Below are 24,578 nucleotides of genomic sequence, written 5' to 3'. Positions count from 1 at the left end.
TCCTGGCTGGGACCAACACAGCTACAATTGCATTGCTTGTCTTTTGTCATGTTTCATTACTTGCACATACATATTTTTGTATTGCAGTCAAAAACTAAACCCAAGAGAGTAAAAGCCATTTACAACTGTGTAGCAGATAATCCAGATGAACTAACCTTTTCAGAGGGAGATATCATTGTAGTAGATGGGGAGGAAGATCAGGAGTGGTGGGTGAGTATTTTCACTTGCGCATCTTTCATTCAAAGTATGCTCACACTTTCAGAGTACATTGGTGACACAAAATGCAAGTATACGATAGAGTTGGTAGGAACTGAAATACCCACAGCTCTACCCAAACTGACTGACTCATCCCCTAGAGAAGTTGGCCTATAGTTCTCCATCTTTTGGCTGGCCAGCTGCTTGTTGCCCATCTTTTGAGATCTGGTTTTACAGATTCATCGCTTGGATGAATTACACTGCTCTTCTCCCCCCGCACACACACACTGCTTCTTCTGTCATCCCCTCCCTCTGCCTCCAGATCTACTGATTTGATTGAGAGCAAAAGGTCTAGGGTTCAGACAATAGCTCCTAAAAAGTTCTCAGCATTTTTAAAGAATGGAAGAGGGTGTCTTCTTTCATAGAGATCTATTTGCATTTTTCAGACATGCATTGCCTATGCTTTAGCCAACATGGTGCATGGCCAATTTGATCCTACAGGGATTTCTTGATCCTCCCTGTCACTTCGACCTAAGAGGACAGTGTTATGGAGTATTTTAGTGGTGCCATGAAAGGTTGTCTCTGGAAAGTACCATCAGTTGATGTAACATCTTTCATGTTTATAAAATCTGTACTTTACACACATGCATATGAAAGATTATATAACCTACCCACCTGTCCTTTTTAAAATGAATGTAACCTGGAGGACTCCCTCTGTCCCCTACAAGGCATTCAAATATGGGTTTTCTTTACCTATATTATCTATGGACTTTTCTGAATATCTCACTGTTCTCCACTATCCCCTTTTTATCCTGAGGATACTGTTTCCATACAGTCTTGAACTGATTTCCTTCACATAAAGAGCCACTATTAGTCCACTTATCCTTTGGCTGGGCACTTGACCTCTTCACAGGCTACAAGTGGTATGTCAGTGTAAACTGTTGAAAGACCTGTTTGTTCTTCTATCTCTTTCACTAAACACAAGTGTGCTACCTCACCTACAAGGCCTGTGGAGGTTGTTCAAACATCTCCAGTGTGGCATCATTCTCCCCTCTAACTAGGTTTGTTAGGCACTATTAATCATAAAAGTATGTTTAACAATTATGATGAAAAACCATTCTTCCATTAGTTAGTGAGATGAAAGAACATGTGTAAACAAATTATATGTGCTTCTTATTTCTCATGTCCAGTGAGGAACAACCTCTTTTCTGGTGGCAAGTAAATGCATGATAGGCCTGACCCTGGAGGATCCTGTGTCTTTAAATAAATAAATCTAGGGCAAATGCCACCCCAACTTAGTTTTTAGCCTCCCTCACAGACCAAAAACTCTGGATGACTCTGCTTCAGCTGGAGAATGTGTGATATGAGGGGGAGCTGCTGTTCAGGATCTGGGTAATCCTAGGGAGTGTTGGAGCTATTTGGAAATCTGCTAATTCATTATTTTCTGAAAGATGTGAAGGAGAGAGCAAGTGGCACTCTGCTACACATTGTGCTTTGGATCCCAAGGGTATGTCTACACTGCAATTAAAGAACCATGGCTGGCCTTTTTCAGGTGACTTGGGCTTGCAGGGCTCGGGTTAAGGGACTGTTTAATTGCAGTGTAGTCATTTGGATTCAGACTGGAGCCATCTGCAACCCTTTCCCCAAAAGTCTGTACCGAAATTAAAGAGCCCTTTAATGTGAGCCTGAGCCCGAGTCTGCTGAGACGGGCCAGCTGTGGGTGTTTAATTGCAGTGTAGACACACCCCAAGAGCTCACTCTGGATTGCTTTTATTGCTCTGAGTGACAAACATCAGTAAGGTTAGGAGAACTTAAGCTGTTCGCTTCCATCACTGAGAGCTGCAGTTAAAGTAACTCCATCAATTTTTGGATTTGCTCTCAAAACTAGTGTTTAGTTTTCTAGCTGATAGGAAATATATCTTAGCCATGTATTTTTCCAGAATCTGCTGAGCTAAATCAGATTTTCTGTTTAAATAGGACAGTTACCAGTGAAATCATTCACCTTACTTCTTTTTATATTGTTAGATGTCAAAATCACCATAGCAAAACTGATAGTAATACTTTGTACGCTCAAAAAGCCTCATGTAAGACCAAAATGCAGTTTTTATGAAAGCTTAAGCCTTCCTTACACCTTTCTGATTGTCTGGGGAGGAGCTATTCTACTGAATATATGGAGAGCCCAGGCCTTGCACATTCCCAAAAATACTCCCTGCAGCATGGTGCCACCACATTAAGTAGAAAGGTGCTTATTTCCAAGAACAGGCTATTTCTTTTCGATTCTTCACCTGTTTATTTCTCGTTAGGTTCTCCCAGTGAGGCACTTCATGCGCATAGGAGAGTGAGAATGACTATAGTCTGGTGATTAAGGCACTCACCTAGTTGGTGGGAAACCCTCATTGAAGTCCTTGCTCCAGTTGCTATTTATTTATACACAGTGGAATAGTTTCAACAGGACAGATTGAAAAACACTCATGCCAGAATATCCTATAGATTAGCCCAGTAATTTGGGAGACCCCTGTTCAAATAACTGCCTCACATCATGCAGAGGGGTAATTGAATCTGGGTCTCCCACATTCTGGGTGGGTACCCTAACCACTAGGCTCAGGGTTATAAAGGAGAGCAGGGGTCGGTAACCTTTGGCATCTGGCCCGTCAGAGTAAAGTCGCTGGCGGGCCAGGCCAGTTTGTTTATCTGGAGCATCCGCAGGCATAGATCCCTGCCACTCCCACTAGCTGTGGTTTGCTGTTCCCAGCCAATAGGAGCTGCGGGAAGCACTGACTAGCACATCCCTCGGCCCGCGCTGCTTCCCGCAGCTCCCATTGCCCAGGAACAGCAAACCATGGCCAGTGGGAGCCTCGGGGGTCCGTGTCTGTGGAAGCTCCAGATTAACAAACTGACTTGGCCTGCTAGCGGCTTTACCCTGACGGGCCGGATGCCAAAGGTTGCCGACCTCTGATGGAGAGTGTGTTGTCCTCCTCCACTCATTGTCTTGTGAATCTAGTCCTTTGCTCTTGTAAAAAGGCCTGAAATCAAAATGAAATAGTCAGGCTGAAACTAAATATTTTGTTTGGACTCAGCTAAAAAGTTTTCTAACTTGTTGATTTGCTGAAAAATTTCATTTTCAGTTCACCCTAAAATTATTTTTGATTTTTCAGAATTGCCAGCAATTAAAAAAAAAAATCCATTATTCACCCATCTCTAATTGTATGTTTGTATACTGCCTAGTACAGTGGTGACACCATCCAGATTTGGGAACTTTACACACGTACCTGAAATATTACCATTAAAATTTTCCTCTGTCTCAGGGCAGCAAACCCTTTTGTACTATTTCTTTCCTTTATTCAAAATAAAATGCAAGGCTCCAGAACTGAGGGATATAGTGGCTTGTCCTGACCTATAGACATAGGGTCCTCCAGAGCACAGCAGTCATCAGCATTCACCTACCACCAGAAAACAGGTTCTTCCTGCTAGCGTTAGTGCTTAAACTGGGAAGAGAGGAACATGACTGTTGCTAGTGAGTAACTTTGATGTGAATACTGTAATGCTCTTTTGAGACTAAAGTTATTTTTATTAACTTGAGAAAACATATTGCATGTCTTTTCTAGATTGGCCACATCGATGGAGAACCGAATCGTAAAGGAGCTTTCCCAGTATCATTTGTGCACTTTATTGTCGACTAAATTGCTCCTGACAAGTGGAGAAATGTCTGACTTCCAGCTGTTGTAGAAATCTGTTTTGCTTTGTTCCAGCCAGAACACTTCCTGAGTCCTATGTACTTTAACTGGCCTATTATTACCACAGTTCTCACTTTGAAATTTAAACAGATTTTTTTCTGTGTAACTCTTCATCGACAACTAGTTTAAAAAATATCATTCCAATTATATTACCTTTTTCAAGGTGAAATGAAAAGCATTTAAAAAACCTGTTCAGGAGTCAAACTATGTGAATGTGCCCATTAAAATATTACAAATAACTTACAATAAATTAGTTGAAGATTCAGTTCCCTTCTTTCAACCTGGCATAGTTCAGGATTCTGTGTCCCCAGAGTTAAGGAAATCCCTAACACTTAGAAAAAGGCAGCAAATTCTGCTAGCTCCTCTATTGTTTTAAGTTTTAGATCCCAACCCCACAAGCTGTGTACTTCTGAATTGCAAGTATTCAGCACTTTGTGGTAACCAAGGACATCAACACTTGCAGCAGAAGAAATCTTGACCTCTGAACTTGGGTGCCTTGACAGGTAAAGCTAAAAAGCTTTTCAGTTCACCACTAAAGGAGACTTCTTTCTTTCAGATTTAATGTAGATATTTGCTTAAAGCTGTCTGAACACTGTTAGCTAATTTTCTGAGTTTGAGACTGTTTCTTTTGTGCTGCAGGTATACGTAACCTGTTTTGAAATGTCATTTCTGTATGTTACATCCATTTTCAGTCATATTTAATGTGACTGCTGCTAATTAATTAAACCTCCTAGCAATATTACTGAGTTACTAAATTAACTCAAGGATATGAAAACTGCACTTCCTGAAATTTACTTAAAACTCTGTAAGGATGATGGATTGCAGAGCATTTCTTAAAACTGTTTCCTTATGGTGTTTAGACTTTTTGTATTCGTGAATTTTCTTGATCACAGTGACCTCTTCATACACACAGAATATCTTCAGTGGAACATTTAAATTACTGGATAAGGATAAATATCTGAAAACTCACAAGTATGCGTCAGTTATGTCCTATTCCATACAATTTTTTTTTAAAGTGTGCCACTACCTTGCAAGTAATTAAATACTAGTTTGCTAACTCACTCTGTATTTATATAATATACCCACATCTATGGTAGCTACACTGTTAAACTTGTTTACTATTTTGTGAACAAAAGACTAGGCCATTCATAATTCCCAGTTGATTGATGGAATACAACAAAACATCAATAGAGATCCAGTGTCATCTTGATGTTTGTATATTGTGATATCGTACTGGTTCTTTTGTTTATGCTATAGGAAAAAACTGATAGCATAGGATTAGAAATCAATGTCTAGGTCACATTGGCTTTGATCACATGTTTTGTGACTAGTGTATCTCTAGATTTATCAAGAGAACTTTGAATTCCTGACAAATGGTGTCTGTTGGCCTCAGTGTTGTAACAGGAATGAAAAAGGCCAATGCAATGTTTATACTGAGAAAAATTGTGGCATTAATGCTGGAACAGTAACGCTGGTGATCTCACCTTTATATCACCTTTCTTAAAAATGGTACAATTGATAGACAACCTGTCATTTCTTTGAGAAGCTGTTGCTGCATTATAAATGGAACAAACTGGAATGTTTCAGGATACTTTGTTGCAAGTTTTGAAGCTAATTAGTCTGCATTTTCAATGTTCCCAGTAAAATATGTGATATTAGTAATAGTTTAGCACTACAGTTTTATTCACTTACTGATAGGTTCAGTTTGTTCTCGAGACACTATTTTGTATGTTTCTATTCCTTGGGTAGAGTCTAGAAAGGAAATGGGCATATTATTTTGCACAGTTCACTTCTGTGTACAGTATTTTTAAACACAAAATCTTGTAGCATCTATAACAGCCTGCAGTCAGTCTTGATTATCTGGCATCAATTACATCCTATATAAACACTGATGCAAATTAACTTCAGCTACACTAGAAAGTGTGCAGACTTTCAAAACTTAATCGTGTTAATTGGTACATTTGATGGGAAACAAGTAATATTTCAGAATATAATTTAATGGGACTGTGGTGTTGGTAACAGATCTTACCGTCCAATGAAGAAATTGTGACTAAAATTTGCCCCAGGTTTCAACAGTATGTTCTTTCAGTGTTTGCTCCTCTGGGAGAAGAAAGAGATTCTGAACAGACTGTAGATATATATTTATAATTAAAAAGTTACTTAATTTTAGCTCCAAGATTTTGGCATGTTTCATGCTCTTTCATCAAAGCTGACTTCAAGAGATCATGATTTAAAAATCTGTTACTAGGCAGATTAGTAGGTTGCTGTTAATTGTTTTTAAAAGGAGCAGTTGACATTTAAAATGCAGCTTAGAATGGTATTTGAGATGTATAATATTCAATTCAGTTGTTTGATTTTGTTGGTTGCAGAGCAACTGTATATATTGTATAACCTAAATCAACTCTTATTTTCGATGTCCTGGATGCAGTGATTTATAATTAGAGCATGATTAATAAATTGACTCTCATTAACCAGTCAAATGACTGGAAAAATAAAACTACTTTTAAAATTAACTGACAATTTCCCTTATTTGATTTTGTGCAATTTAAGCAATGTTTATTTCAAAAATGTAAAATGATAGCTGCTCCAGAATTGTTTGCTGATTTGAGGTTTGTTTGTACTTGCACTTATAATCAGATATTTAGGGCTGGAAGGGACCATTAGAAGTCATCAGGTCCAGATCTCTGAGCTGGGCAGGACCAAGTAAACCTAGACCATCCCTGCTGGTGTCTGTCCAACATGTTCTTAAAAACTTCCTATGAGGTGGATTCCACAACCTCACTTGGAAGCCTAGTCCAGTGCTTAACTACCCATGCTGCAGATTAAGCTTCAGTGGACTTAAAGACTAATTGATCGCCATCCTCTTTATAACAGCCCTGAGCATATATGAAGACTTAACAAGCCCCTCCTCACTCTTAGTTTCTCAGGATAAACATGCTCAATTTTTTTAATCTTTCCACATAGACTGTTTAGAAAACTTGACTTGTTTGAAGCTCTCTAGGCCACAGGTTGAAAACCACTGGTATATGGACCCCTGGGGGTTTGTAGACTGTCTAAGCAGTCAATGAGAGGTGACTGAAAATAAAGTTTCAGATCCCAAAAAAGGCATTCAATTTTTCTGATGAACTAAAGTATGTGAATACCTCCACCTATTGGTCAAAACCTGACAGTGTTGTTGTTACCATAGAAACCCACAGTTTAGCTTCCTGTCTCTCTGAGTCAAATGCAGGGCTGAGCATGTGCAACATCCATCTATCTGTTCAGTCAGGTTTTCAATCTAAGACTTCTGTGGTAGGAGTCTGCAGACTACAGGTTCAATTTCCAAAGGGGTCTGCATCTCCATTTGAAATTATTTTTGAGGTCTGCAAATGAAAAATGGTTGAAAGCCACTGATCTAGACCCTCTCCAAATTGTTCAGATCTTTCCTAACATGTGGCACCCAGAACTGGACAAAGTACTTTAGCTGAGGCCAGCATGACAATTATCTCCTTTTTCTTACATATGACATGGGCTCCGTGACTTCTACAGCAGCCCATGTGGCTGACCCCGGGGCTAGCTGCTCAGGCAGCCCTGGGGACAGCCACATCAGCTACTGGAGCAGCTCTGCAGTCACTTGCACCACCCACTGCTGGAGTAGCCCTGGCTCTGGCAGCTATGGGCAGCTGGCCCCAAGGATTGCCCAGGCAGTGGCCAATGCAGCTGGCCCAGGGGACCGCATGAACAGCTGTCCCCAGGGGTGGCAGGAGCTGCTGTAGCTCAAGTCTCCTGGCAGTGGTCCCAGAGTGGCCAGAGCAGCTGCTGGCACCCCAGGGCTTAATACACACTCCCCAGCAGCAGATCCCTCAGAGCTTCTCCCCAGCCATTGGTTCCCCAGGGCTCCCCTGGCAGCACCCACTTGCCCTCATACCATAAATACCCAATTGAATCTGTCATGGACAGGTCATGGAGCTGTGATTTTTTTGTTTCTTGTCCATGACTTTTATTAAATTTTTATTATAAATACCCATGATTAAATCATAGCCTTACATATTACATTCCTATTAATATGCCTGTAATAGGGTGTTCACCCCATACAGGATTGGAAGGAGTTAAGTTGGTGAGGTGGGCCAATTAACTCCCCAGGCTGCACCTGAAGGAAAAGCTAGGGTGCAGGGGTTTATTAAATGAGGCCCAGCTGGGCAGGAACAGGAAGGGCCTGTATAAAGCCCAGGAGTTGAGCACAGATAGGGACTGCCAGAAGGTAGGCTGCAGTCACTCCTTAGGAGGAGAGGATAGCCCACAGATGCTCTATAGGAGGAGGTAGTTTGGCGACTGGTAAACCCAGACAAGGGAAGTTAGGAGAAGGCTCAGGGGAACTGCAGCAAGAAATAGCAGTGCAGGCCCTGGCTGCTAACTGCAGGGCTCCTAAGTTAGAGCCTTGAGTACAGGCCCAGGTTCCCCTACCAGCCCCTGAAGAGAGTGCCTGGGATGATTTTCTCCAGAAAAGACTTTACACTTCTCCCTGGAAAGGGGAACCATGTAGTGACCTGGCCACAAGGCCAAGGCACAAAGAAGAGGCTAAAGGTCTTGGAGTAAGAGAGGAACAGGAGAGAGACAGCCAGAGGGCACAATGCCTGGCTGGAGCTAATCCCCAGGATGGCCAGGAGGAGGCACCACCAGCAGTGAGTGAACCCTGTGACAATGCATCACATTATTTGCTCATTCAATTAGTGATTCTTTATAACCTCCAAATCCTCTTCAGCGGTACTATTTATTACCTACCCAGTTATTCCCTGATTTTGTCCTTCCAAATGAAGTACTTTCACTGGTTTTTATTGAATTTCATCTTTTTGATGTTTGTTAGACCAGTTCTCCAGGTCATTTTGAATTCTAATCCTGTCCTCCAAAGTGCTTACAACCTCTCCTAGCTTGTGTGTCATCTGCAAATTTTCTGAGCACTCGCCACTCCTTTATCAAAGTCATTAATGGAAATGTTGAAAAATATGAGACCCAGAACAGATCCCCATGATGTTCACCTGTTACCCCAAGAACAGACTCTGGGATCCCAGAATAGCTCTCCTATTGCTTGCTTCCTGGGTTCCCCACATGTTAACCTATTAATCTGTTCCTGCAAAGTGAAAGGAAAGGGCCTGCCCTAGTAGAATTGCCAGGGTTTACTAAGGATCTCCCTATACTCTTCAGGAAATTCCCCAGAAGACTAGATCTGTTTACCCTTGGACAGACACCCGGGCAATATGCTTTCAAAACAAAGTATTTTCTTACAATTAGTTACACTAAATAATCAGGGAAGATTGATCTAAACAACAATCAAAACAAACTTAAATCCCTTAAGTACAGGCTAAAAGTACCCAAACCATAAACATAGTGAGAGCAATACTAAGCAGCTGCATTCTGCATGCAGTGATTTAGTTGCCTGCAGTTACTGACTGCAATCTTAAACCTTATACCTACAGAACAATGTAACATTCATAACAGACACAGATCTTTATTATAATAGACAGAGACTCATTAATCCTATTCCTATTCTATATCTTACACTATAAATAGCATGCTTACTCTCTGTAGTCTTTTTTCTCCCTCTGCTCTGTCAGGATCCTTTTCTGCTCTGTCCCAGCGTCCCAGCTGCTGCTACTGTTACTTCTGCTTCCTTCTCCTGCTCCTAGTATTCTCAACAGACCGACCAACTGACTCTTGCCTGCTGTCTGCCTTTTATTCATTTTTACCAGCCACTAGACCCAGGGGTGAGCAAACCTTTTGGCCTGAGGGCCATATCTGGGTCTGCAAATTGTATGGTGGGCCATAAAAGCTCATTCAATTGGGGGTTGGAGTGCAGGAGGCCTCAAGCTGTGGATGTGGGCTCTGAGGTGGGACTAGGGATGAGGGGTTGATGGTGCTTTGGGCTGAGATTGAGGGGTTTGGAAGGAGGGAGATCAGGGCTGGGGCACGGGAGGGTGGCAGGGTCCAGGTGGCGCTTACCTCAAGCAGCTCCCAGAAACAGAGGCTTGTTCCCACTCCGGGTCCTACATGGAGGTGTGGCCAGGCAGCTCTGTGTGCTGCCCTGTCTGCAGGCGCCACCCCTGAAGCCTCCATTGGCTGCGGTTCCTGGCCAATGGGAGCTGCAGGGACAGCACACAGAGTCCCCTGGCTGCCCCTACACATAGGAGCCGGAGAGGAGGATGTGCCACTGCTTCCAGGAGTCGTGCAGAGTGGAACAAGATCCTGACCTCACTCCTCAGCTGGAGCGCCAGAGCAGCGCAAGCCCCAGACCCCACTTCCTTGTGGGAGTTCAAGGGCTGCATTAAAACATCTGGTCAGCCAGATGTGGCCGTCAGGCCATAGTTCACCCACCTCTGCATTAGACCCTTTCAGACTGCTTGTTTCCCAATCCTGTTATTAGCATACTCTATTTGCCAATCACCTTTAAATCTTCTCTGATTGGTTCATACTTTGACAGATTTAGCAGTTGTGATTAGTCTATTAAAGCTGTTACACAACTAGTCTTAGTATTATGGTCTGGTGACCCACACTTAAGTTTTGGATTGAGCATGCCTGACTGACCGCTATGTGCAGTATTGGAGTGACCTTTTCTTAACCTCAGTCCACATCTGCCTGCTAACATACTAGTTGTAGACCAAACTGCTTAAACGGTCAACTCCCTCTCCTTGGCTGTGTGCTAACACTCTACACACACCAAATTACCAAACTCTTTAACTGTAAACAATTAGCTCACCTATTCAATATGTATCCAACTGTTAACTTATGCATCTTAATGTTAAGATCTACTGTTGCCACCCTATTTATTTTTCTTAACCAATCTAGTTAATTTTATTTCACTTTTTCACCTATTTTCAGTTAATGGTGGCAAAGCAGTATTTTCAGTACTGTGCTTAAAAACAGATTAGAGTAGCTCAAAATCTTTTGGGTCACATCCTCCCAGTTTGACAGACAACTACTCTGAAGATGGTTTTGCACCAACTTTACAGGAATTTCATCTAGACTGTATTTCTCTAATTTGCTTATGAGAAAGTTATGCTTTTGACACAGCCCCACGTGACAAATCAAGATGTCATGACATGTTAAAGTAAGTCTGCATAAGGACCCAGTGTAATCCACAGCAACATACAACCTCTGATACGCAGATAAGTCAAGTCTCATAAGCATTTGCACATTCCCATTTGACTACTGCTGTTGTGTGTTCTAATCTAAGCTATGTAAACAAAGATGCCCTCAGTACTTTGACAGTTTCATAGACAGCATTTGAGGGAAGTGTCCAACTTTTATTTTGCAGTCCTCCAATATTTACATTCATGTACAAAACACTTTGGTACAAACTTCATGTGCAGTATAAAACTTACTGTTCATGGTTTTATATGAATCAAAATGTAAGATCAGCGATACTCTGCAATGACTTCTTCAGGCAAGGCTTGGTTGGGCTGTGGGTTTCCAGTTGTCACTAGGGTAAATATCAAAATAACTTCTGTCCTATTTACGAAGTTCTATTGTTCTCCTTTTGCACAGTGTTAATGATCCTTCTTCATGCAGTTAAAGGCTCACTTCTATTCCATTCTGAAATGCTTGGTCAGTGACTAGAGTCACAAAGGGAAGCAGTACTTCCTTCCAGCATGAAGTGTTCTTATACTGTACCATGACACACAGCTGCAGAATTCAAGACTTCTCTGACGTTAAAACTGAATCAAAGGCTGTTGATAACACTTTGCAAATAGCTTGTGCTTGTTCCTGTGTTGTGTAACACCATAAAAATCAGTTAATCGTGCTCAAAAGCATAATGTATTGACAGTTATATTTTCACTAGCATTTACTTAGGTGCTCTGGCTATTACATGGTGTATTTCAGCAAAACCTCCCATCTGTTAAACTTCAAGCAGAACATGATCTACATAATGTTTTCAGCACTTATACAGACTGAAACAGGAGAGCTGTGTGTTAAATTCTATTGTTTGCAATTATGCCTGCAAACAGCTCTGTTTTAAATTAATTTAGGTGTGAAAAAAGACAATTTTTAGTCTTGTATTATTTATGTTTATAGGGTGTAACCAGCATTCTAAGGTTACTCCACTTGCTCCCTTATGCCTTTGCCAAACCATCTGAAGAGTTGGTAGCATGGAGACTAGAAAGCATATACTACCACGATACTCTGGCACTCTCATCTGCTGCTTTCCTTAATATACCACAGGAGGCGATCAGCTCCTCCAATGGCAATATGCCAGACTGAATGCATAGTGCCACTGATACGATAGCCCTGCGGGAAGAACAGAGCAAACAAGGAGAGGAAAAAGACTATTGTATTTGGATGTACAAGTGGAGCGCTCTCTAACGGCTATTTTTACCAGTGGTCAGGCATAGTAGCACAGCAGATTGGGCATCATCAGCTACACTATAATTGCTTCACTGATTAAATAGGTTTTTGCCTAGATAGTCAACGTTTTACTAGTTGAAGACAACTGGGCACAACTCCTTTTGTCGCTAGTACAACTATTAGCCATAAGGATGGGAGAATTGCATAGTCCAAGGGACACTACCTAAAGAACTAAGGAAAAGGCTGGTCATATGATAGCTTTGTAAATTTTAGAGCAGTAAAGGTAGTGATCCTCAAACAAAGTTAATCCACTGCATCCTATGATTTTTTTCCCCCTTAAATGTGGAGCCATTTATTCTCTGTGAAACCAGTTAACTCTTCAGCTGGCAGAAGACTGTGATTATGCAAGAGGTGGTACACCTGGGCTGTCCCATACAACTGCAGAATGTTACCACTGGGTTTCTGTGCTGTTAAAAATACCATGTTCTAAGCGTGAAGGTAAAGAAGTTAGACACCAGAATGTATTGTTACCTAAATTAAGAACCGTAAACATGAATTCTTACCAGACTATTACACTGATACACCCAGAGACTGTATTCTTCATAACCTGCATCTGTCGTCTTCAAAGCCAATAAACTCTTTCCTGCTCCCAGACCATCATCGTAGCAGACCATCCGCACAATTAAATACAGAGCATGTCTATGTAAAACATCCTACAACCATATGGCAAATTAAAAGTTATTCTAAAACAGGGCACAGACATTGAAATTTTCTGCATGCTTTCACTATTACGCAAGTTGCCTTTCACAAAACCCTTAGTAGTCTTTAGAACGGAATGCTCAGTCTCTCACTCTGTGCACTTGTTTACAGAAGACAAACCCTCCCATTGTCTCTGGTAACATTTCCTTAGATTACCTCCATAACATTTTGAATCTTCAAATGAGGGCAATAGGTAAAGATTAAAAAGAACAAATAACCAAACTAGTAGCAGTTTAGCACAGGACCAAGATACAATGCACAAATTTGATGGAGGTGGGAGGGGGAAGAAGTATCTTGTATCCCTCTGCTGCTGTTCTTTTAGTTAGAGTCGAAGCTGTCCCCATCTATCCCATTCTTACATATCTAAGAACATTTTTGGTTGCTAAATGATGATGAAGCTTTAGACTCAGACTATTAAACTAGAAAAGTTTTTAGATGCATACTTGAAACAAATGGCATGAAAATCAGCAGAAATAAAACAGCATACGGTCTTCAGATTTGAAGATATCTTGGAGGAAGACAACAGACATGTCTAGGGGGTCAGAACTACAAAAGGTATCGAGTACCTAGGTTTTATACTACAGGATATTGATAAACTCAACAATGAACTTATAAACAGAGCAGGAAAGGCATGGACTAAACAGAGAGAAGTGAGCAGAGTGATCTGCAACAGGAGAATGCCTATCAAATTGAAAAGTAAAAGCTACAAGATGGTAATTAGGCCTGTGCTTTTGTATAGCTCTGAATGCTGGGCACCGAGGAAGAAACAGGAGCAGATCTCAAATACAGCAGAAACATAAATATGAAGATGGAGGCTTGGAGTTGCAAGGGTGGATCATGTTTGGACAGAACAAATTAGGGGAAGTATAAAGATGGTACCAATGACAGAAAATCTAAGGGAATCTAGGCTTACATGGCTTGGGCATGTGAAATGAAGATGGGAAGAATATATAGGAAACAGGGTGTTAAACTCTGAATGGGAGGGTAAGAGAAGGGTTGGAAGACCCAAAACTAGATAGATGAAAGCATAAAAAGGATGGGATTACCTGTGGCATTTTTGAGGAACTGCTTCAAGAGAGACTAGAACGATGCAGAAGGACTCAAAGACCTGACCTCGTACAGATGGGACTAAGGCTAGCACAAGAGGAGGGGAGAGAGCAAGCATAAGGAACACCGGGACAATGAAGAGTCAGTGTTAGCTTGAGGCCTGGAGTGGACATGTGCTCTTGTTTAGGGGCTGGAAGATGGGATTTATGAGGGTGGAAGACCATCTCCCACTTCCATACCCACCTTATCCAGTGAAAACTAAGACAGACCCTAGTGGGGGGGGGGGGGAGAAGAAGGGGGAAAAGGAATCAAATTTATAATCCAAAAAATATTGAATCTGCTGGATCAGCCTTGGGGTTAGAGACTTTTACCAGAGGGCGGCAAAAGAACCACCAGCAGGATAAAAATTACTAAACCCAGGGAGGGTGAAAGAGTTTTTTGAGGGGGATTCTCACTTGCCCCTGAAGGAGAAGACTCTTGCTTTGGCTGGAGGGCCAAGAACCCCAAGTCACTCATGCACGAGGAGGAGAGTACAGACTACATTCTGAAGAGAAGATCTGAGTCAGTTTTGCTAGAAAGGCAAGAACCTCCTGTCTCTCTGTTTCAGGTTAAAAACAAAAACTGGAGTCTTACTCTGAGATCAGAAGTTTTGAAATGGAAAATAATTACTGGGTCATCCAGTGTCCTTTAACTGCAAACTCATCAGGGCACTGATAAATGCCTATTCCAGAATCGCCCACCATCCAACTTCCACCAAATAAAGCCCTTTAAGAAAAAGACACACTTACATACTGATCAGATGTTGAGACTTTAATACCGTACTTAGAAACTCCCATAATGAACTCTTCTTCAGCTGGAACAAAAGGTAACTTTCCGTCTTGCTTTAGAGGGAAACAAAAAAAGTGTTAGTGTACAGAGGACATAAATAATGAAGCTATTCATTACAAAACCTGCATTTTCTCTGTTCTAATTTTATTTCAGACTACTGGAATATTACCATTAATGGGGTTGTTCCCCATAAAGCGGTTTTCTTCTTTAAACATTCCTTGATACGATGGAGAACACTGCGTTTCTTTTAGTTATTCAGGATTGGAAAGGGAACTTTTTATGGAGAATGAGGTTTCTTACAGTCCCTTCCTTTGTGTTTGTTCTATGGCCCAGCTATACTAGCAGTGTACTGTTTCAGGGACAAACAGTGCAGGCAGAGGAATGTTGATAGCTGCTACATCTTGGTGCACTGATGCCGCTATTGGCAATGCTTGTGCAACATTAGGAACACTTTTGTATATGGCTATGAGTGCTACCAGCAGGTATGCTATACTTGCAATATCTAATTTCTATAATATAAACTGGCATTTACGAATTCAAGTACTGAGCTTGCAAAGGAACCCTTTTTTTTTTTTAATAAAAGCTTTTTTGTTTTTATTCTTTTTGATACTACAAAGATCAGCACAGCTCAGAGTGAGCTAGATTCTAGCTTAACACAATGGAATTATAAATGGCCATGAGTGGTCAGGCTCTCACTTTTATTCCTCAGCTGAAAATTTCCTCTCTGTTGTTGAAAAATGTTGGCATAAGTAGTCTTCTTTCATGGATACTGCCACAAGGGCTAGAGACAGACTCTCTGGACTGTAGCTTTCTGCCACCAGCAAACCCCTGACGATATTCGTTCAATCATGCCTCAGGTTTCTGTGTCAACAGCACTGCTTCCTGCAGTAGCAATTTGTTTTTCTGAAGTATACCCTTCAACTACTAACCAGGAGGTAGCTTGGCGGCAGTTGAGCTCTCAGTGCAAAGGATGCATGTTTTAATACAGTAAATTATTTGTACAGTTTAAGGCACTTCAGAAACAAGACATCTGATCATATGATAAATACACAGTAGGAAGAAACATTGGTTAAAATATTTTGATGTATTTGTATATGTTTTGTCTCTCATTATAAAGACTTACCTGTGCCACATCTATGTAATTTATCAAGTCCAATGGTCCCTCCAGACTCTTGCTCTCATCAAGTTTCAATTTTTCAATGGCACCAACATATTTAACTCTAAATTCTGCACAGGTATCTGAATTACTGTTGCTTTGTCCTATAACAAAAGAACTGTAAATTCAAAGAACTGTTCTACTTAAGCAGTAACGTCTATTCTTCCTTTGGTGCTGGAAAGTCTCTTTGGTCTTTTTTAATCTATGAATTTTGAATAATCTTTTGCTCCCTTGGCTCAAACACTGGATCTCCCCACTGAAACAATTATGAAACAAGAAGGGTAGCAAAGACACCTAACACTCTTGTGTTATTTGGTTCATAGTATACTAACCTCATCTTTCCTTAACTTTTGACGGGATGATTCCTTTTAGTGTGCTACCACAGAACGGTCTTTGGTACAGAGAAAAATATGACGACACAAGTCTATTGTAAAGTATGGTCTACTCTAACAGAGAAGTTGGGCAACTTAAATCTAAGATTTTTTTTTTAAATGTACAAGAATTTTTGTTTGGATTTATACATCCCTCAGCCATGGTAAGACCCGAGAGTGGAGCATTTACCTGGTACACACAAGAACTATAAAATGAAACCAATTGCAGTGAAAGTCTCTGGCAGCAGGGAGTTGCAGAAGCCTTTCCCTGCTGCCTTCTCTCTGCCAGAGCCTTTCACTGACAGATATAGTCACACACTGCAGCGTGGACACAGCCAGCTTTTTACTGTGGCATATGTAGACGCAGACTCTGGGGAACACACTGGACACAGAATTACTATTTTGCCTTCAGAGAGGTGAATATTCTTTTTGGTATTATAGCATCATGTTACACAGTTTGTAAATATAAGCACTAAGTATTTCCACTTTCTTCATGATATGCATAAACACTGAAGCACAATGAGAAGCCAGTTCTCTGGGCTGAGGGCTTTATTCAAAGCCCAGTAAGTCTATGAAAATGCTCTTAGATCTCACAGGGCTTTGGATCTAAGCCTGAAACTTCTTTCCTCTTAACAACATCCCTGTAACATACACCCCCGTGACCAAGTGCTAGGCCAGAAAGGCTGAGTCAGCACTTTGGTCACAGCGGCTCCAATCAAGCGAGGCTGAATGGAGCTGACTGAACAGAGCTGTGTCTAATTTGTGTTGGGGGCAGGGCAGAAAGGCTAATTAAGCCATTAGCCAGAGCCCACAAATAGGCACAGGACTAGGGTGACCAGACAGCATGCGTGAATAATCGGGATGGAGTGGGGGATAACAGGCACCTATATAAGACAAAGCCCCAAATATCAGGACTGTCTCTATAAAATCGGGACATCTGGTCACCCTACACAGGACGGAAATGGAAAGGGGAAAGCAGGCAGTAAGGGGAGACAGAGATTGCTTTCCTCTGCTTGTTATAGGAGCTGTATATGTTATGAAGCTGGTGAGACTCCACATGTAAATAAACTGCACAAGGTGTTGGACCAGCACAAGGGTCTCTGAATAGTTTGTAGACCAGAAGAGAGGCAGGAACCACGAGGCTCTGCTACAATACTCTGTTGTTTCAAACTGATCCCTACCGTTGCACCTGTTTCCTTCCTCTCCTTTGCCTTCCACAGTCTTGCTACACCTCCCTCTGAACTTCTGTATACCTTCCTGGCATTTCTAGTCTCAAAGATCACTTTCTATTCTAGACTGCAGCAGCTCATGTGCTAGTAAGTGGGCCATCTAATAGGTTTGCCCTCAACTGACTACCTGTATATGTGTAAAGCATCATTCACACAATGTGAACTTACATTTTCTCACCTCTTCCCTTCTCCCAACTTTTACACACAATCCTACATTTTATAAAATTAATCCATCTTCAAACAAGTCTGTCTCAGCACTGGTTACATACCTGAACTTTTAGTGGAGTCTGTATCTAGACTAGCCACAGTGCTCGATCTGGAAAGTCCACCAAGACTGGAGTCAACAGACTAGTTATAGGGGAAAAAAATATATAAAAATGCCAGTTAATAACTGAAAATGTTAATTTATCTTCAGATTTTCTGCTCTTACATATTTCATTATAATCTTCTAACTTTTATGGTCCAGCGCTATTTAAAAGAAATTAGATCAAGTGAAACATGATCAAAAAAGTCATACTTCTCCAAAGGATTGGTATAATAAAACTTGAAAGAGTATCAGTCTGACTTATTTACACCAATGTAAACTCTACAAGGGTCTCTCAAAAGCTTTCAAACGTTTTTGAAACAGAGAGAGGAGAGATGGAAGAAAAAGCAGAGAAAATGAACTTTAAAAAGTTTATGTCCACTGTCTCTTTCCTTCAACTAAATAGCGTAACCTTTAGGAAACTGACAAGTGCATGATTCTCACTAATATTTGATATAACATGACCTTTTTGCAATGAGATTTACATTAAAAATGCAACCTTGTAAGAAATCCTACAAGATTTAAGTCATCATTCACCAGCTATCTGACAGAATGTACTTATTAGATCAGAGAACTTATGCTTTAAGATAGGAAAGAAATATTGTATAAAATAAAGAGAAGTTTTTTTTGATTTGGCTAGCTTGTTCTGAAGAATCAAGCTCACTCTCGCTTTTAATGGCTATCTTAGAAGTTTTTGAAAGTGTCAAATTATACGGCCAGAAGGAACCATTGTGATCATCTAAAATGACCACCTCTGTAACACAGGCTATGGAAATTCTCCCAAATAATTCCTGTTTGAACTAGAGTGTTTCCTTTATAAAAACATCTAATCTTGAGTCAAACACTGGCAGTGTTTGAAAATCTACAATCCTGGTAAATTGTTTCAATAGCTAATTACCTTCACTATTACGAATTTGTACATTTTTCCCTTCTGACTTTGTCTAGCTTCAACTTCCAGCCACTGGAACTTCTTATATCTTGGTCGACTAGACTGAAGACCCAATTATCAAATTTTTGTTCACAAAAATAAAATGTATGAACAGTGATCAGATCAACCCTTAACTTTTTCTTTGTTAAGCTAAACAGACTGAGCTCCTTGAGTCTTTCACTATGACATGTTTTCCAATCCTTAGTCATTCTCATGGCTCTCCTCTGAACCTAAGTAACTAATACTTCAACATTAAAAAAGCAGTAAGTATATTTTTTTGTACAACTCCTTTCTCGTGCTCTCATGGTCAAAGTAGTCTAAGTAGACTCCTAACTCAACATCAATGGGATTTATACTTGTATGATGGAAGGACGGCATGCTACTTACAACCAAAAACTAATTCTGATATTGTTTGATTTCACAGACAAAAAAAGCAAATGAGATGTTTATTTCTGCGAACATCATGATCATATTAAAGACTCTAATAAACCAGCCAGAGCAAGGCAGTCAGCTATCAACATTTGCTACTTATTAAGCATCAGTGTGCTTGATTCTGTACATGACAAATAAAGATGCAGTCCAAACTCTGAGGGATTTACAACCTAAAATCCCCTTAATTCATCATTTGACTTGGAATGTTAACTTATTGGTCAAAATAGGTCAAATATTCCATGAAAGAAATTCAGATTAACTCTGACAATCGAAATGACTTTTCTTCTTTAGAATGCAAATCTCCCTAAGACTTTGATAATTTAATCCATCGCCCAAATTTACAACTATTATTAAAAGGGCAACATAAGTTCAACGGGTATAAATATTGTATCAGTCAGCTGACTGACCTGTCATCTCTAATTAAAACAATGATTTGTCTTTGTGCAGATGCATTCTAGTTCTGAAACAGTAATGCTTCTACACTGGTGTCTCTCTCCTTTTAAAGAATAGGAGGAATTAATTTCAGTTAAGGAGTATAAATGTCCCTCTTGAAAGCCAGAAAAAAAAGGGGGGAGAGGGTTGAGTTCTTAAGGAATAACATACCTTAACCTGTACCTGATAACACTTTAATTCCAGGAAGGGTTTCTGATTAGAGCTGGTCAGAGAAACATAACATTTTTGTCAATTTGTCAATTTATTGAAATTAAAATGTTTCATGGAGATGGTTTGATTTTTTTTACTCCATTCCACCAGAAACAATCCTGTAGACCTGGCTAGCTGCCAAGGAGACTGGAAGCGCTAGGAGTCCCAGTTTCCAAGCTCTCTGCAAACTGTTAGTTCACAGCAAATAAAACTGTCCCACAAACATACTATACTCCCAATTCAGCTTACCTTGCTTTTAGTACTGATTTCACTGCTTTGGGAGCTGCTGCTGCTGTGTCGTTTTTTCCCTTTTCTGAACATTTTTTCACCATAATTGGATCAAAGAAAATGCTAAAGGAAGGAGAATTAAAAATAAAACCTGTCACATTACACCTGTAAGAGGAGGAGTCCCTGCCAAAAAACATGGTGGGCTTTGTGTGCAAAGTGGAGAATGGTGGGGGACCACTAGACTAATGATTCTGAGGATGGGACTGGGAGTATGAATCTATTTCTTATGACTGTGCCACTTGTGTATGGCATCGGGCAAAACACTTGACCTCTCTTCCTGAATTTCCTTATCTATAAGAAAAGGAAGGATTTTAACTTTCCTGCTTTACACACATTAGAAAATTGATTCTTACAACAGCATTGTGAGGTAACTAATTAACAGAACATGTAAAGCAGCAAAGTTAAAATCCTTTCTATTCTTATAGATACGGAAATTCAGGAAGAGAGGTTAAGTGATTTGCCCAAAGCCGTACAGCAGCATAAAATCAGAGGCAGTCTTCATTATTAGAGTCTCATATTCAACCTCTTAAACTTCTCCTGAGGCTTGAGAACCAAAGGACTTACTTTATAAAGAGACATGAGGCTGACTGAGAACTTATGAAGCAGAACTGTTGTCCATCTCTGACCTAACACCAACTACATCTCTTCATCTGGGAGGCAGGGGAAGTTAACTGTACTGTACAGGGTTATTAAACCTTGTTTCTTGGACAGAATTAGGGAAAAGCACTCTCTGAACCTATTATAGGCCCCAAAGAAGGAGCATCACATTACATGAACCAGAAAAATGGCCTACTTCCCATGCTATATAATTAGGCTTTACTGTGGTAAAGTAAGGGAACTTGCAAGCAGTAACAGGCAGATGAGGAGGACTAGACATCTCCAAAGTCATCAAGAGTAGAGGAGAGAGAGATCAAAAGCAGTTTGCCAATAAAATCGGCATCAGGGAAAATAAAGTTTAGGTGCAAGTTTCATTAAGTAAGCTTAGGCAACCCCATTTGATTTCCCAATGGTCCTCTAAACAAAGAGCTCACTATATTTGATCTTGAGCCTGTATCACACTTTGTTTGTGAGCAACAAAATTAAAAAAAGTGAAAACTTGGATGCAGTCCTACTAATATAAGCACATGAGTGTCATCATTTATATAGCACGTGAAGGGCACAGGGCACTTTACCACAAGTAAAAATGATGGGTCCATGGCCTTTAGTGATTGTAACTAACTGAATCACTAGGCTCGAATTGTAAGTTTAGAATGACTGACTGTGACCCGGGAAGCTCTTAGTGCCAACTGGCAAAGGACAAAGAAGGGATGCAGAGGGGTTACGAGGATCTCCTGGGTCTGGCTTACATATTCTAGTTCACTAAGGAGTATCATATGAAGTCTCAAATACAAGGTGGTGTCACAACAGTCATCTATATTGCAAAAATCATGTGTGGATACATAAGGAGTTCTGTATACACACTGAAAATTACAAGATAGCTAGGGACTGACCACCAGCAAAGGTGAAAAACGGGCTCTCTGTCAGGCTACGTCTACCCTCAAGCCCTATAGCACAGGAGTGGCCAAACTGTGGCTCGCCAGCGACATGCAGCTCTTTTACAGTTAAAGTGTGGCTCATGGAGACCCCCACCCCCTGTTCTCCACCTACCAGATTGGGGGTGGGGAGATGGGAACCTCTGCCTTGCAGAGAGGTGATGCAGTAGGGGCTTCTGCCCAGTGGGGAGGGGGGGTCTTGGGGCTTCAGCAGTAGTGGGGCTGAGGCCCTCAGCCCTAGAAGATGCCTCCCACAGGGCTGAAGCCCCAAGTCTCGAGCTTCTGAAGATTGTCATCTGTGACTTGGAGGGTCAGTAAGTTTGGCCACCTCTGTTATAGTTGCACACCCGTAGCACTTCATGGCCTGCCTACAGTTAAAAGGCTACATCTGCGTTGCTTAGCACTTCAGTGACTGAAGGGATCTCCCACAGGTGTAGGTGGTCCCCCTCCCCAAGAGGCTGTACTTAGAGTAATGGATGAACTCTTCCATTGACCTAGTGCAGTCTCCATGGGGACTTAATGACAGTGTACTATGCCACTCAGGGGTGTGGATTTTTCACACTCCTGAAAGGCATCATTATGCCAGTGTAATTTTTCAGTGTAGACCAGGCCTCAGTGTAGCCACTTGCTGCAGACCAGAAGTAGTAGCTAAATCAACGGATGAATTTTTCCATAAATCTAGTGCTGTCTACACCAGGTATTAGGTTGGCTTAACTACATCGCTAAAGGATGTGCATTTTCACACCCCTAAGCAAGATTAACTTTTTAGTGTAAATCTGGCCTTAGAGAAAAAATGTTTATCTAGCTGGCTGCTTATATGTAAATTTACTATTGTATAACTGACACTAGAACTCTTCTCACCAGTTTGAACTGAATGCTAATAAGGACTGTAAAAACTTCAACGATAGAAAAGTATCAGGTAGAAGCAAAGAGGAGGTAAGAAGCCTATCTTGAGGTACATATTGAAGGTTTGCTCTAATATATTTGGGGGACAAAGCAGACACCCTGTCATCCTTCACTTAGGAAGTAAATGGACAGTGAAATTTTACTTCACGAAAGAGGGGTCTCAATAAGGCTTGATTGAAAACAGTGGAAAGAACTTTGTGTGACATAAATTTCCTTAGACAGAAGGTTAGCTGTTAGGTTTTCTGGAGACTAAACTTAACTATGATTTTCTTTTACATATAGCCATTTGTTTCCAATATTCTCATTCACTGTCACTGAATCTCTGATTTTTGATAATAAACATTGTTGTTTTCACTATATCTAAGTGGCCTCAGTGAACAACCATAGTGTTCAGAAAAGAGAAAGCTCTGCACCTCATGTGCCATTTCAGTTCTTGGCATATCCAACCCAATTTGATAATATTTTATTAGCCACAGTGAAGGATATGAGTAGCCATAGAAAGACTAGATTTGTATTGGTAAATGTTGATAAATGTCAATTTCACCATGCCCACACACACAAATGGACAAAAACTATTTCCGTCAATAATTGAAATTTACAAAGTAAGACAAATGCTACTTGAGAACTTATTAGAGTTTGATTTAAGGATATTTAGTTTGCATATTTTGACATGTGATGCTGACAATTTGTATCAATGGTTGTAAAGCTTTAACTTCCTGAATCTCAATGGCTATTGTCATTACTGACTGATAACGCCATAGTCTGACACCCCCCCATATTTTCCCAAATTTGAAAATTTAAATAAAAATGGGGGGGACACCTTAAAACACAATTTTGTGCAAAATTTTAATTGATAAAAATATTTAAAATGCTTATATTAAACATCAACACTACCCATCTAAATTATAAACAAATATACCAAATTTTGCCAAATCTAGATATGAGTAGCTGGAATTTGGCACAGAGACAAAACCTCAGGCCCTGCTTATAAACAGCACAAACAGCGCTTACCAGGTGCACCTGAGAGCCTCTCAGAGGCTTCAGTCACTTCTGTCTGCCTAGGTATTTACATGGTGCTCACCGTCAAGGTATCTGACTCCAGATTGGCTCCTTAAGAAACAAGAAAGATGGGGAACTCACACCCCAGGGCTGGGGTCCCCACACCCCCATCTTGCCACAGACTCCTCTACCCCAGACACATCCCAATACTGGGATCCTCCACCCCAGGTACGTCCCAACACTGGGATTCCCCACCCCACCCCCGTCCTGCCATGGACTCCTCCAGCCTAGGCACCTCCCAGCACTGGGATCCCCCCACCCCCGTCTTGCCATGGACCCCTCCAGCCCAAGCACATCCCAGCACTGGGACCCCTCCAGCCCGGGCACCTCCCAGCACTGGGATCCCCCCCACCCCCGTCCTGCCATGGGCCCCTCCACCCTAGGCACATCCCAACACTGGCACCCCTCCAGCCCAGGCATGTCCCAGCACTAGGACCCCTCCAGCCCGGGCACCTCCCAGCACTGGGATCCGCCCCGCCCCACCCCCGTCCTGCCATGGACCCCTCCACCCTAGGCACATCCCAACACTGGGATCCCCCAGCCCCACGGACCCCTCCAGCCCGGGCACCTCCCAGTACTGAAGTCCCCTCATCCCCATCCCGCCTCGGGACCCGGCGCCCCCCGGAACGAGGATGGGGCCGCACCGGCAGGCAGGGCACGCGCTCCTCACCGCAGCGGCTGGGCTCGGTACGCGCCGGGGACTCGCCTTCCGCCCGGGACCCAGCACGGCTCCTCCGCACTCGCTGCCCCGGGAACGCGCGTCTGCCGCGCCCGCCGGCCTCCCGCGCGCAGGCGCCGTGAGAGGGAGTGTGGGCGGCCCAGCTCCCCGGAAGCGAGGGGCGGAAGGTGTTT

General features: G+C 41.6%; 3 protein-coding genes across 8 annotated transcripts in view; 1 reads left to right on the top strand and 2 right to left on the bottom strand.

Moving 5' to 3' along the window:
• ASAP2 (ArfGAP with SH3 domain, ankyrin repeat and PH domain 2) overlaps positions 1-6,442 on the top strand; it is a 192,536-nt gene extending 186,094 nt beyond the window's left edge. For both annotated transcript variants that reach the window (XM_032795190.2, XM_032795188.2), the window contains 2 exons: positions 88-210; positions 3,801-6,442. In XM_032795190.2, the coding sequence (XP_032651081.1) occupies positions 88-210; positions 3,801-3,875 (198 nt within the window). In that variant the 3' untranslated portion in view covers positions 3,876-6,442. The remainder of the gene's footprint in view (positions 1-87; positions 211-3,800) is intronic.
• The window catches only part of ADAM17 (ADAM metallopeptidase domain 17), a 443,735-nt gene that overhangs the window by 259,514 nt on the left and 159,643 nt on the right, over positions 1-24,578 (bottom strand). The window lies entirely within an intron of this gene.
• On the bottom strand, positions 11,186-24,523 carry ITGB1BP1 (integrin subunit beta 1 binding protein 1). 5 transcript variants are annotated; one of them, XM_032795194.2, is made up of 8 exons: positions 24,371-24,523; positions 23,679-23,777; positions 20,191-20,292; positions 17,905-17,983; positions 16,003-16,139; positions 14,840-14,932; positions 12,809-12,958; positions 11,186-11,666 (listed from the first exon to the last, which is right to left on the bottom strand). In XM_032795194.2, exons 3-8 carry the CDS (start codon positions 20,260-20,262, stop codon positions 11,595-11,597), a joined length of 603 nt encoding a protein of 200 aa, XP_032651085.1. In that variant the 5' UTR covers positions 20,263-20,292; positions 23,679-23,777; positions 24,371-24,523; the 3' UTR covers positions 11,186-11,594. The 5 variants fall into 5 exon arrangements, with proteins under 5 accessions (XP_032651085.1, XP_032651090.1, XP_032651089.1 ...); XM_032795199.2 differs by having other exon boundaries at positions 11,511-11,666; positions 23,749-23,777; positions 24,397-24,486; XM_032795198.2 differs by having other exon boundaries at positions 11,511-11,666; positions 23,749-23,777; positions 24,371-24,459.

This window comes from Chelonoidis abingdonii, chromosome 3, assembly GCF_003597395.2.
Source record: "Chelonoidis abingdonii isolate Lonesome George chromosome 3, CheloAbing_2.0, whole genome shotgun sequence".
Classification (NCBI taxonomy): Eukaryota; Metazoa; Chordata; order Testudines; family Testudinidae; genus Chelonoidis; species Chelonoidis abingdonii.
The sequence above is the reverse complement of the archived record's forward strand: the minus strand, read 5'-3'. Positions and strand labels throughout refer to the sequence as shown.

Excerpts from the sequence above, each read along its gene's own strand:
- ITGB1BP1 (XM_032795194.2), bottom strand. The coding sequence starts at position 20,262 with ATGTTCAGAAAAGGGAAAAAACGACACAGCAGCAGCAGCTCCCAAAGC. Across the intron at positions 12,959-14,839 it reads TCTCAACATCTGATCAGTAT|GATGTTTTACATAGACATGC; the intron begins GTAAGTGTGTCT and ends ATATGGTTGTAG. Across the intron at positions 11,667-12,808 it reads TGTATCAGTGTAATAGTCTG|GAACAAGCACAAGCTATTTG; the intron begins GTAAGAATTCAT and ends TACACAACACAG.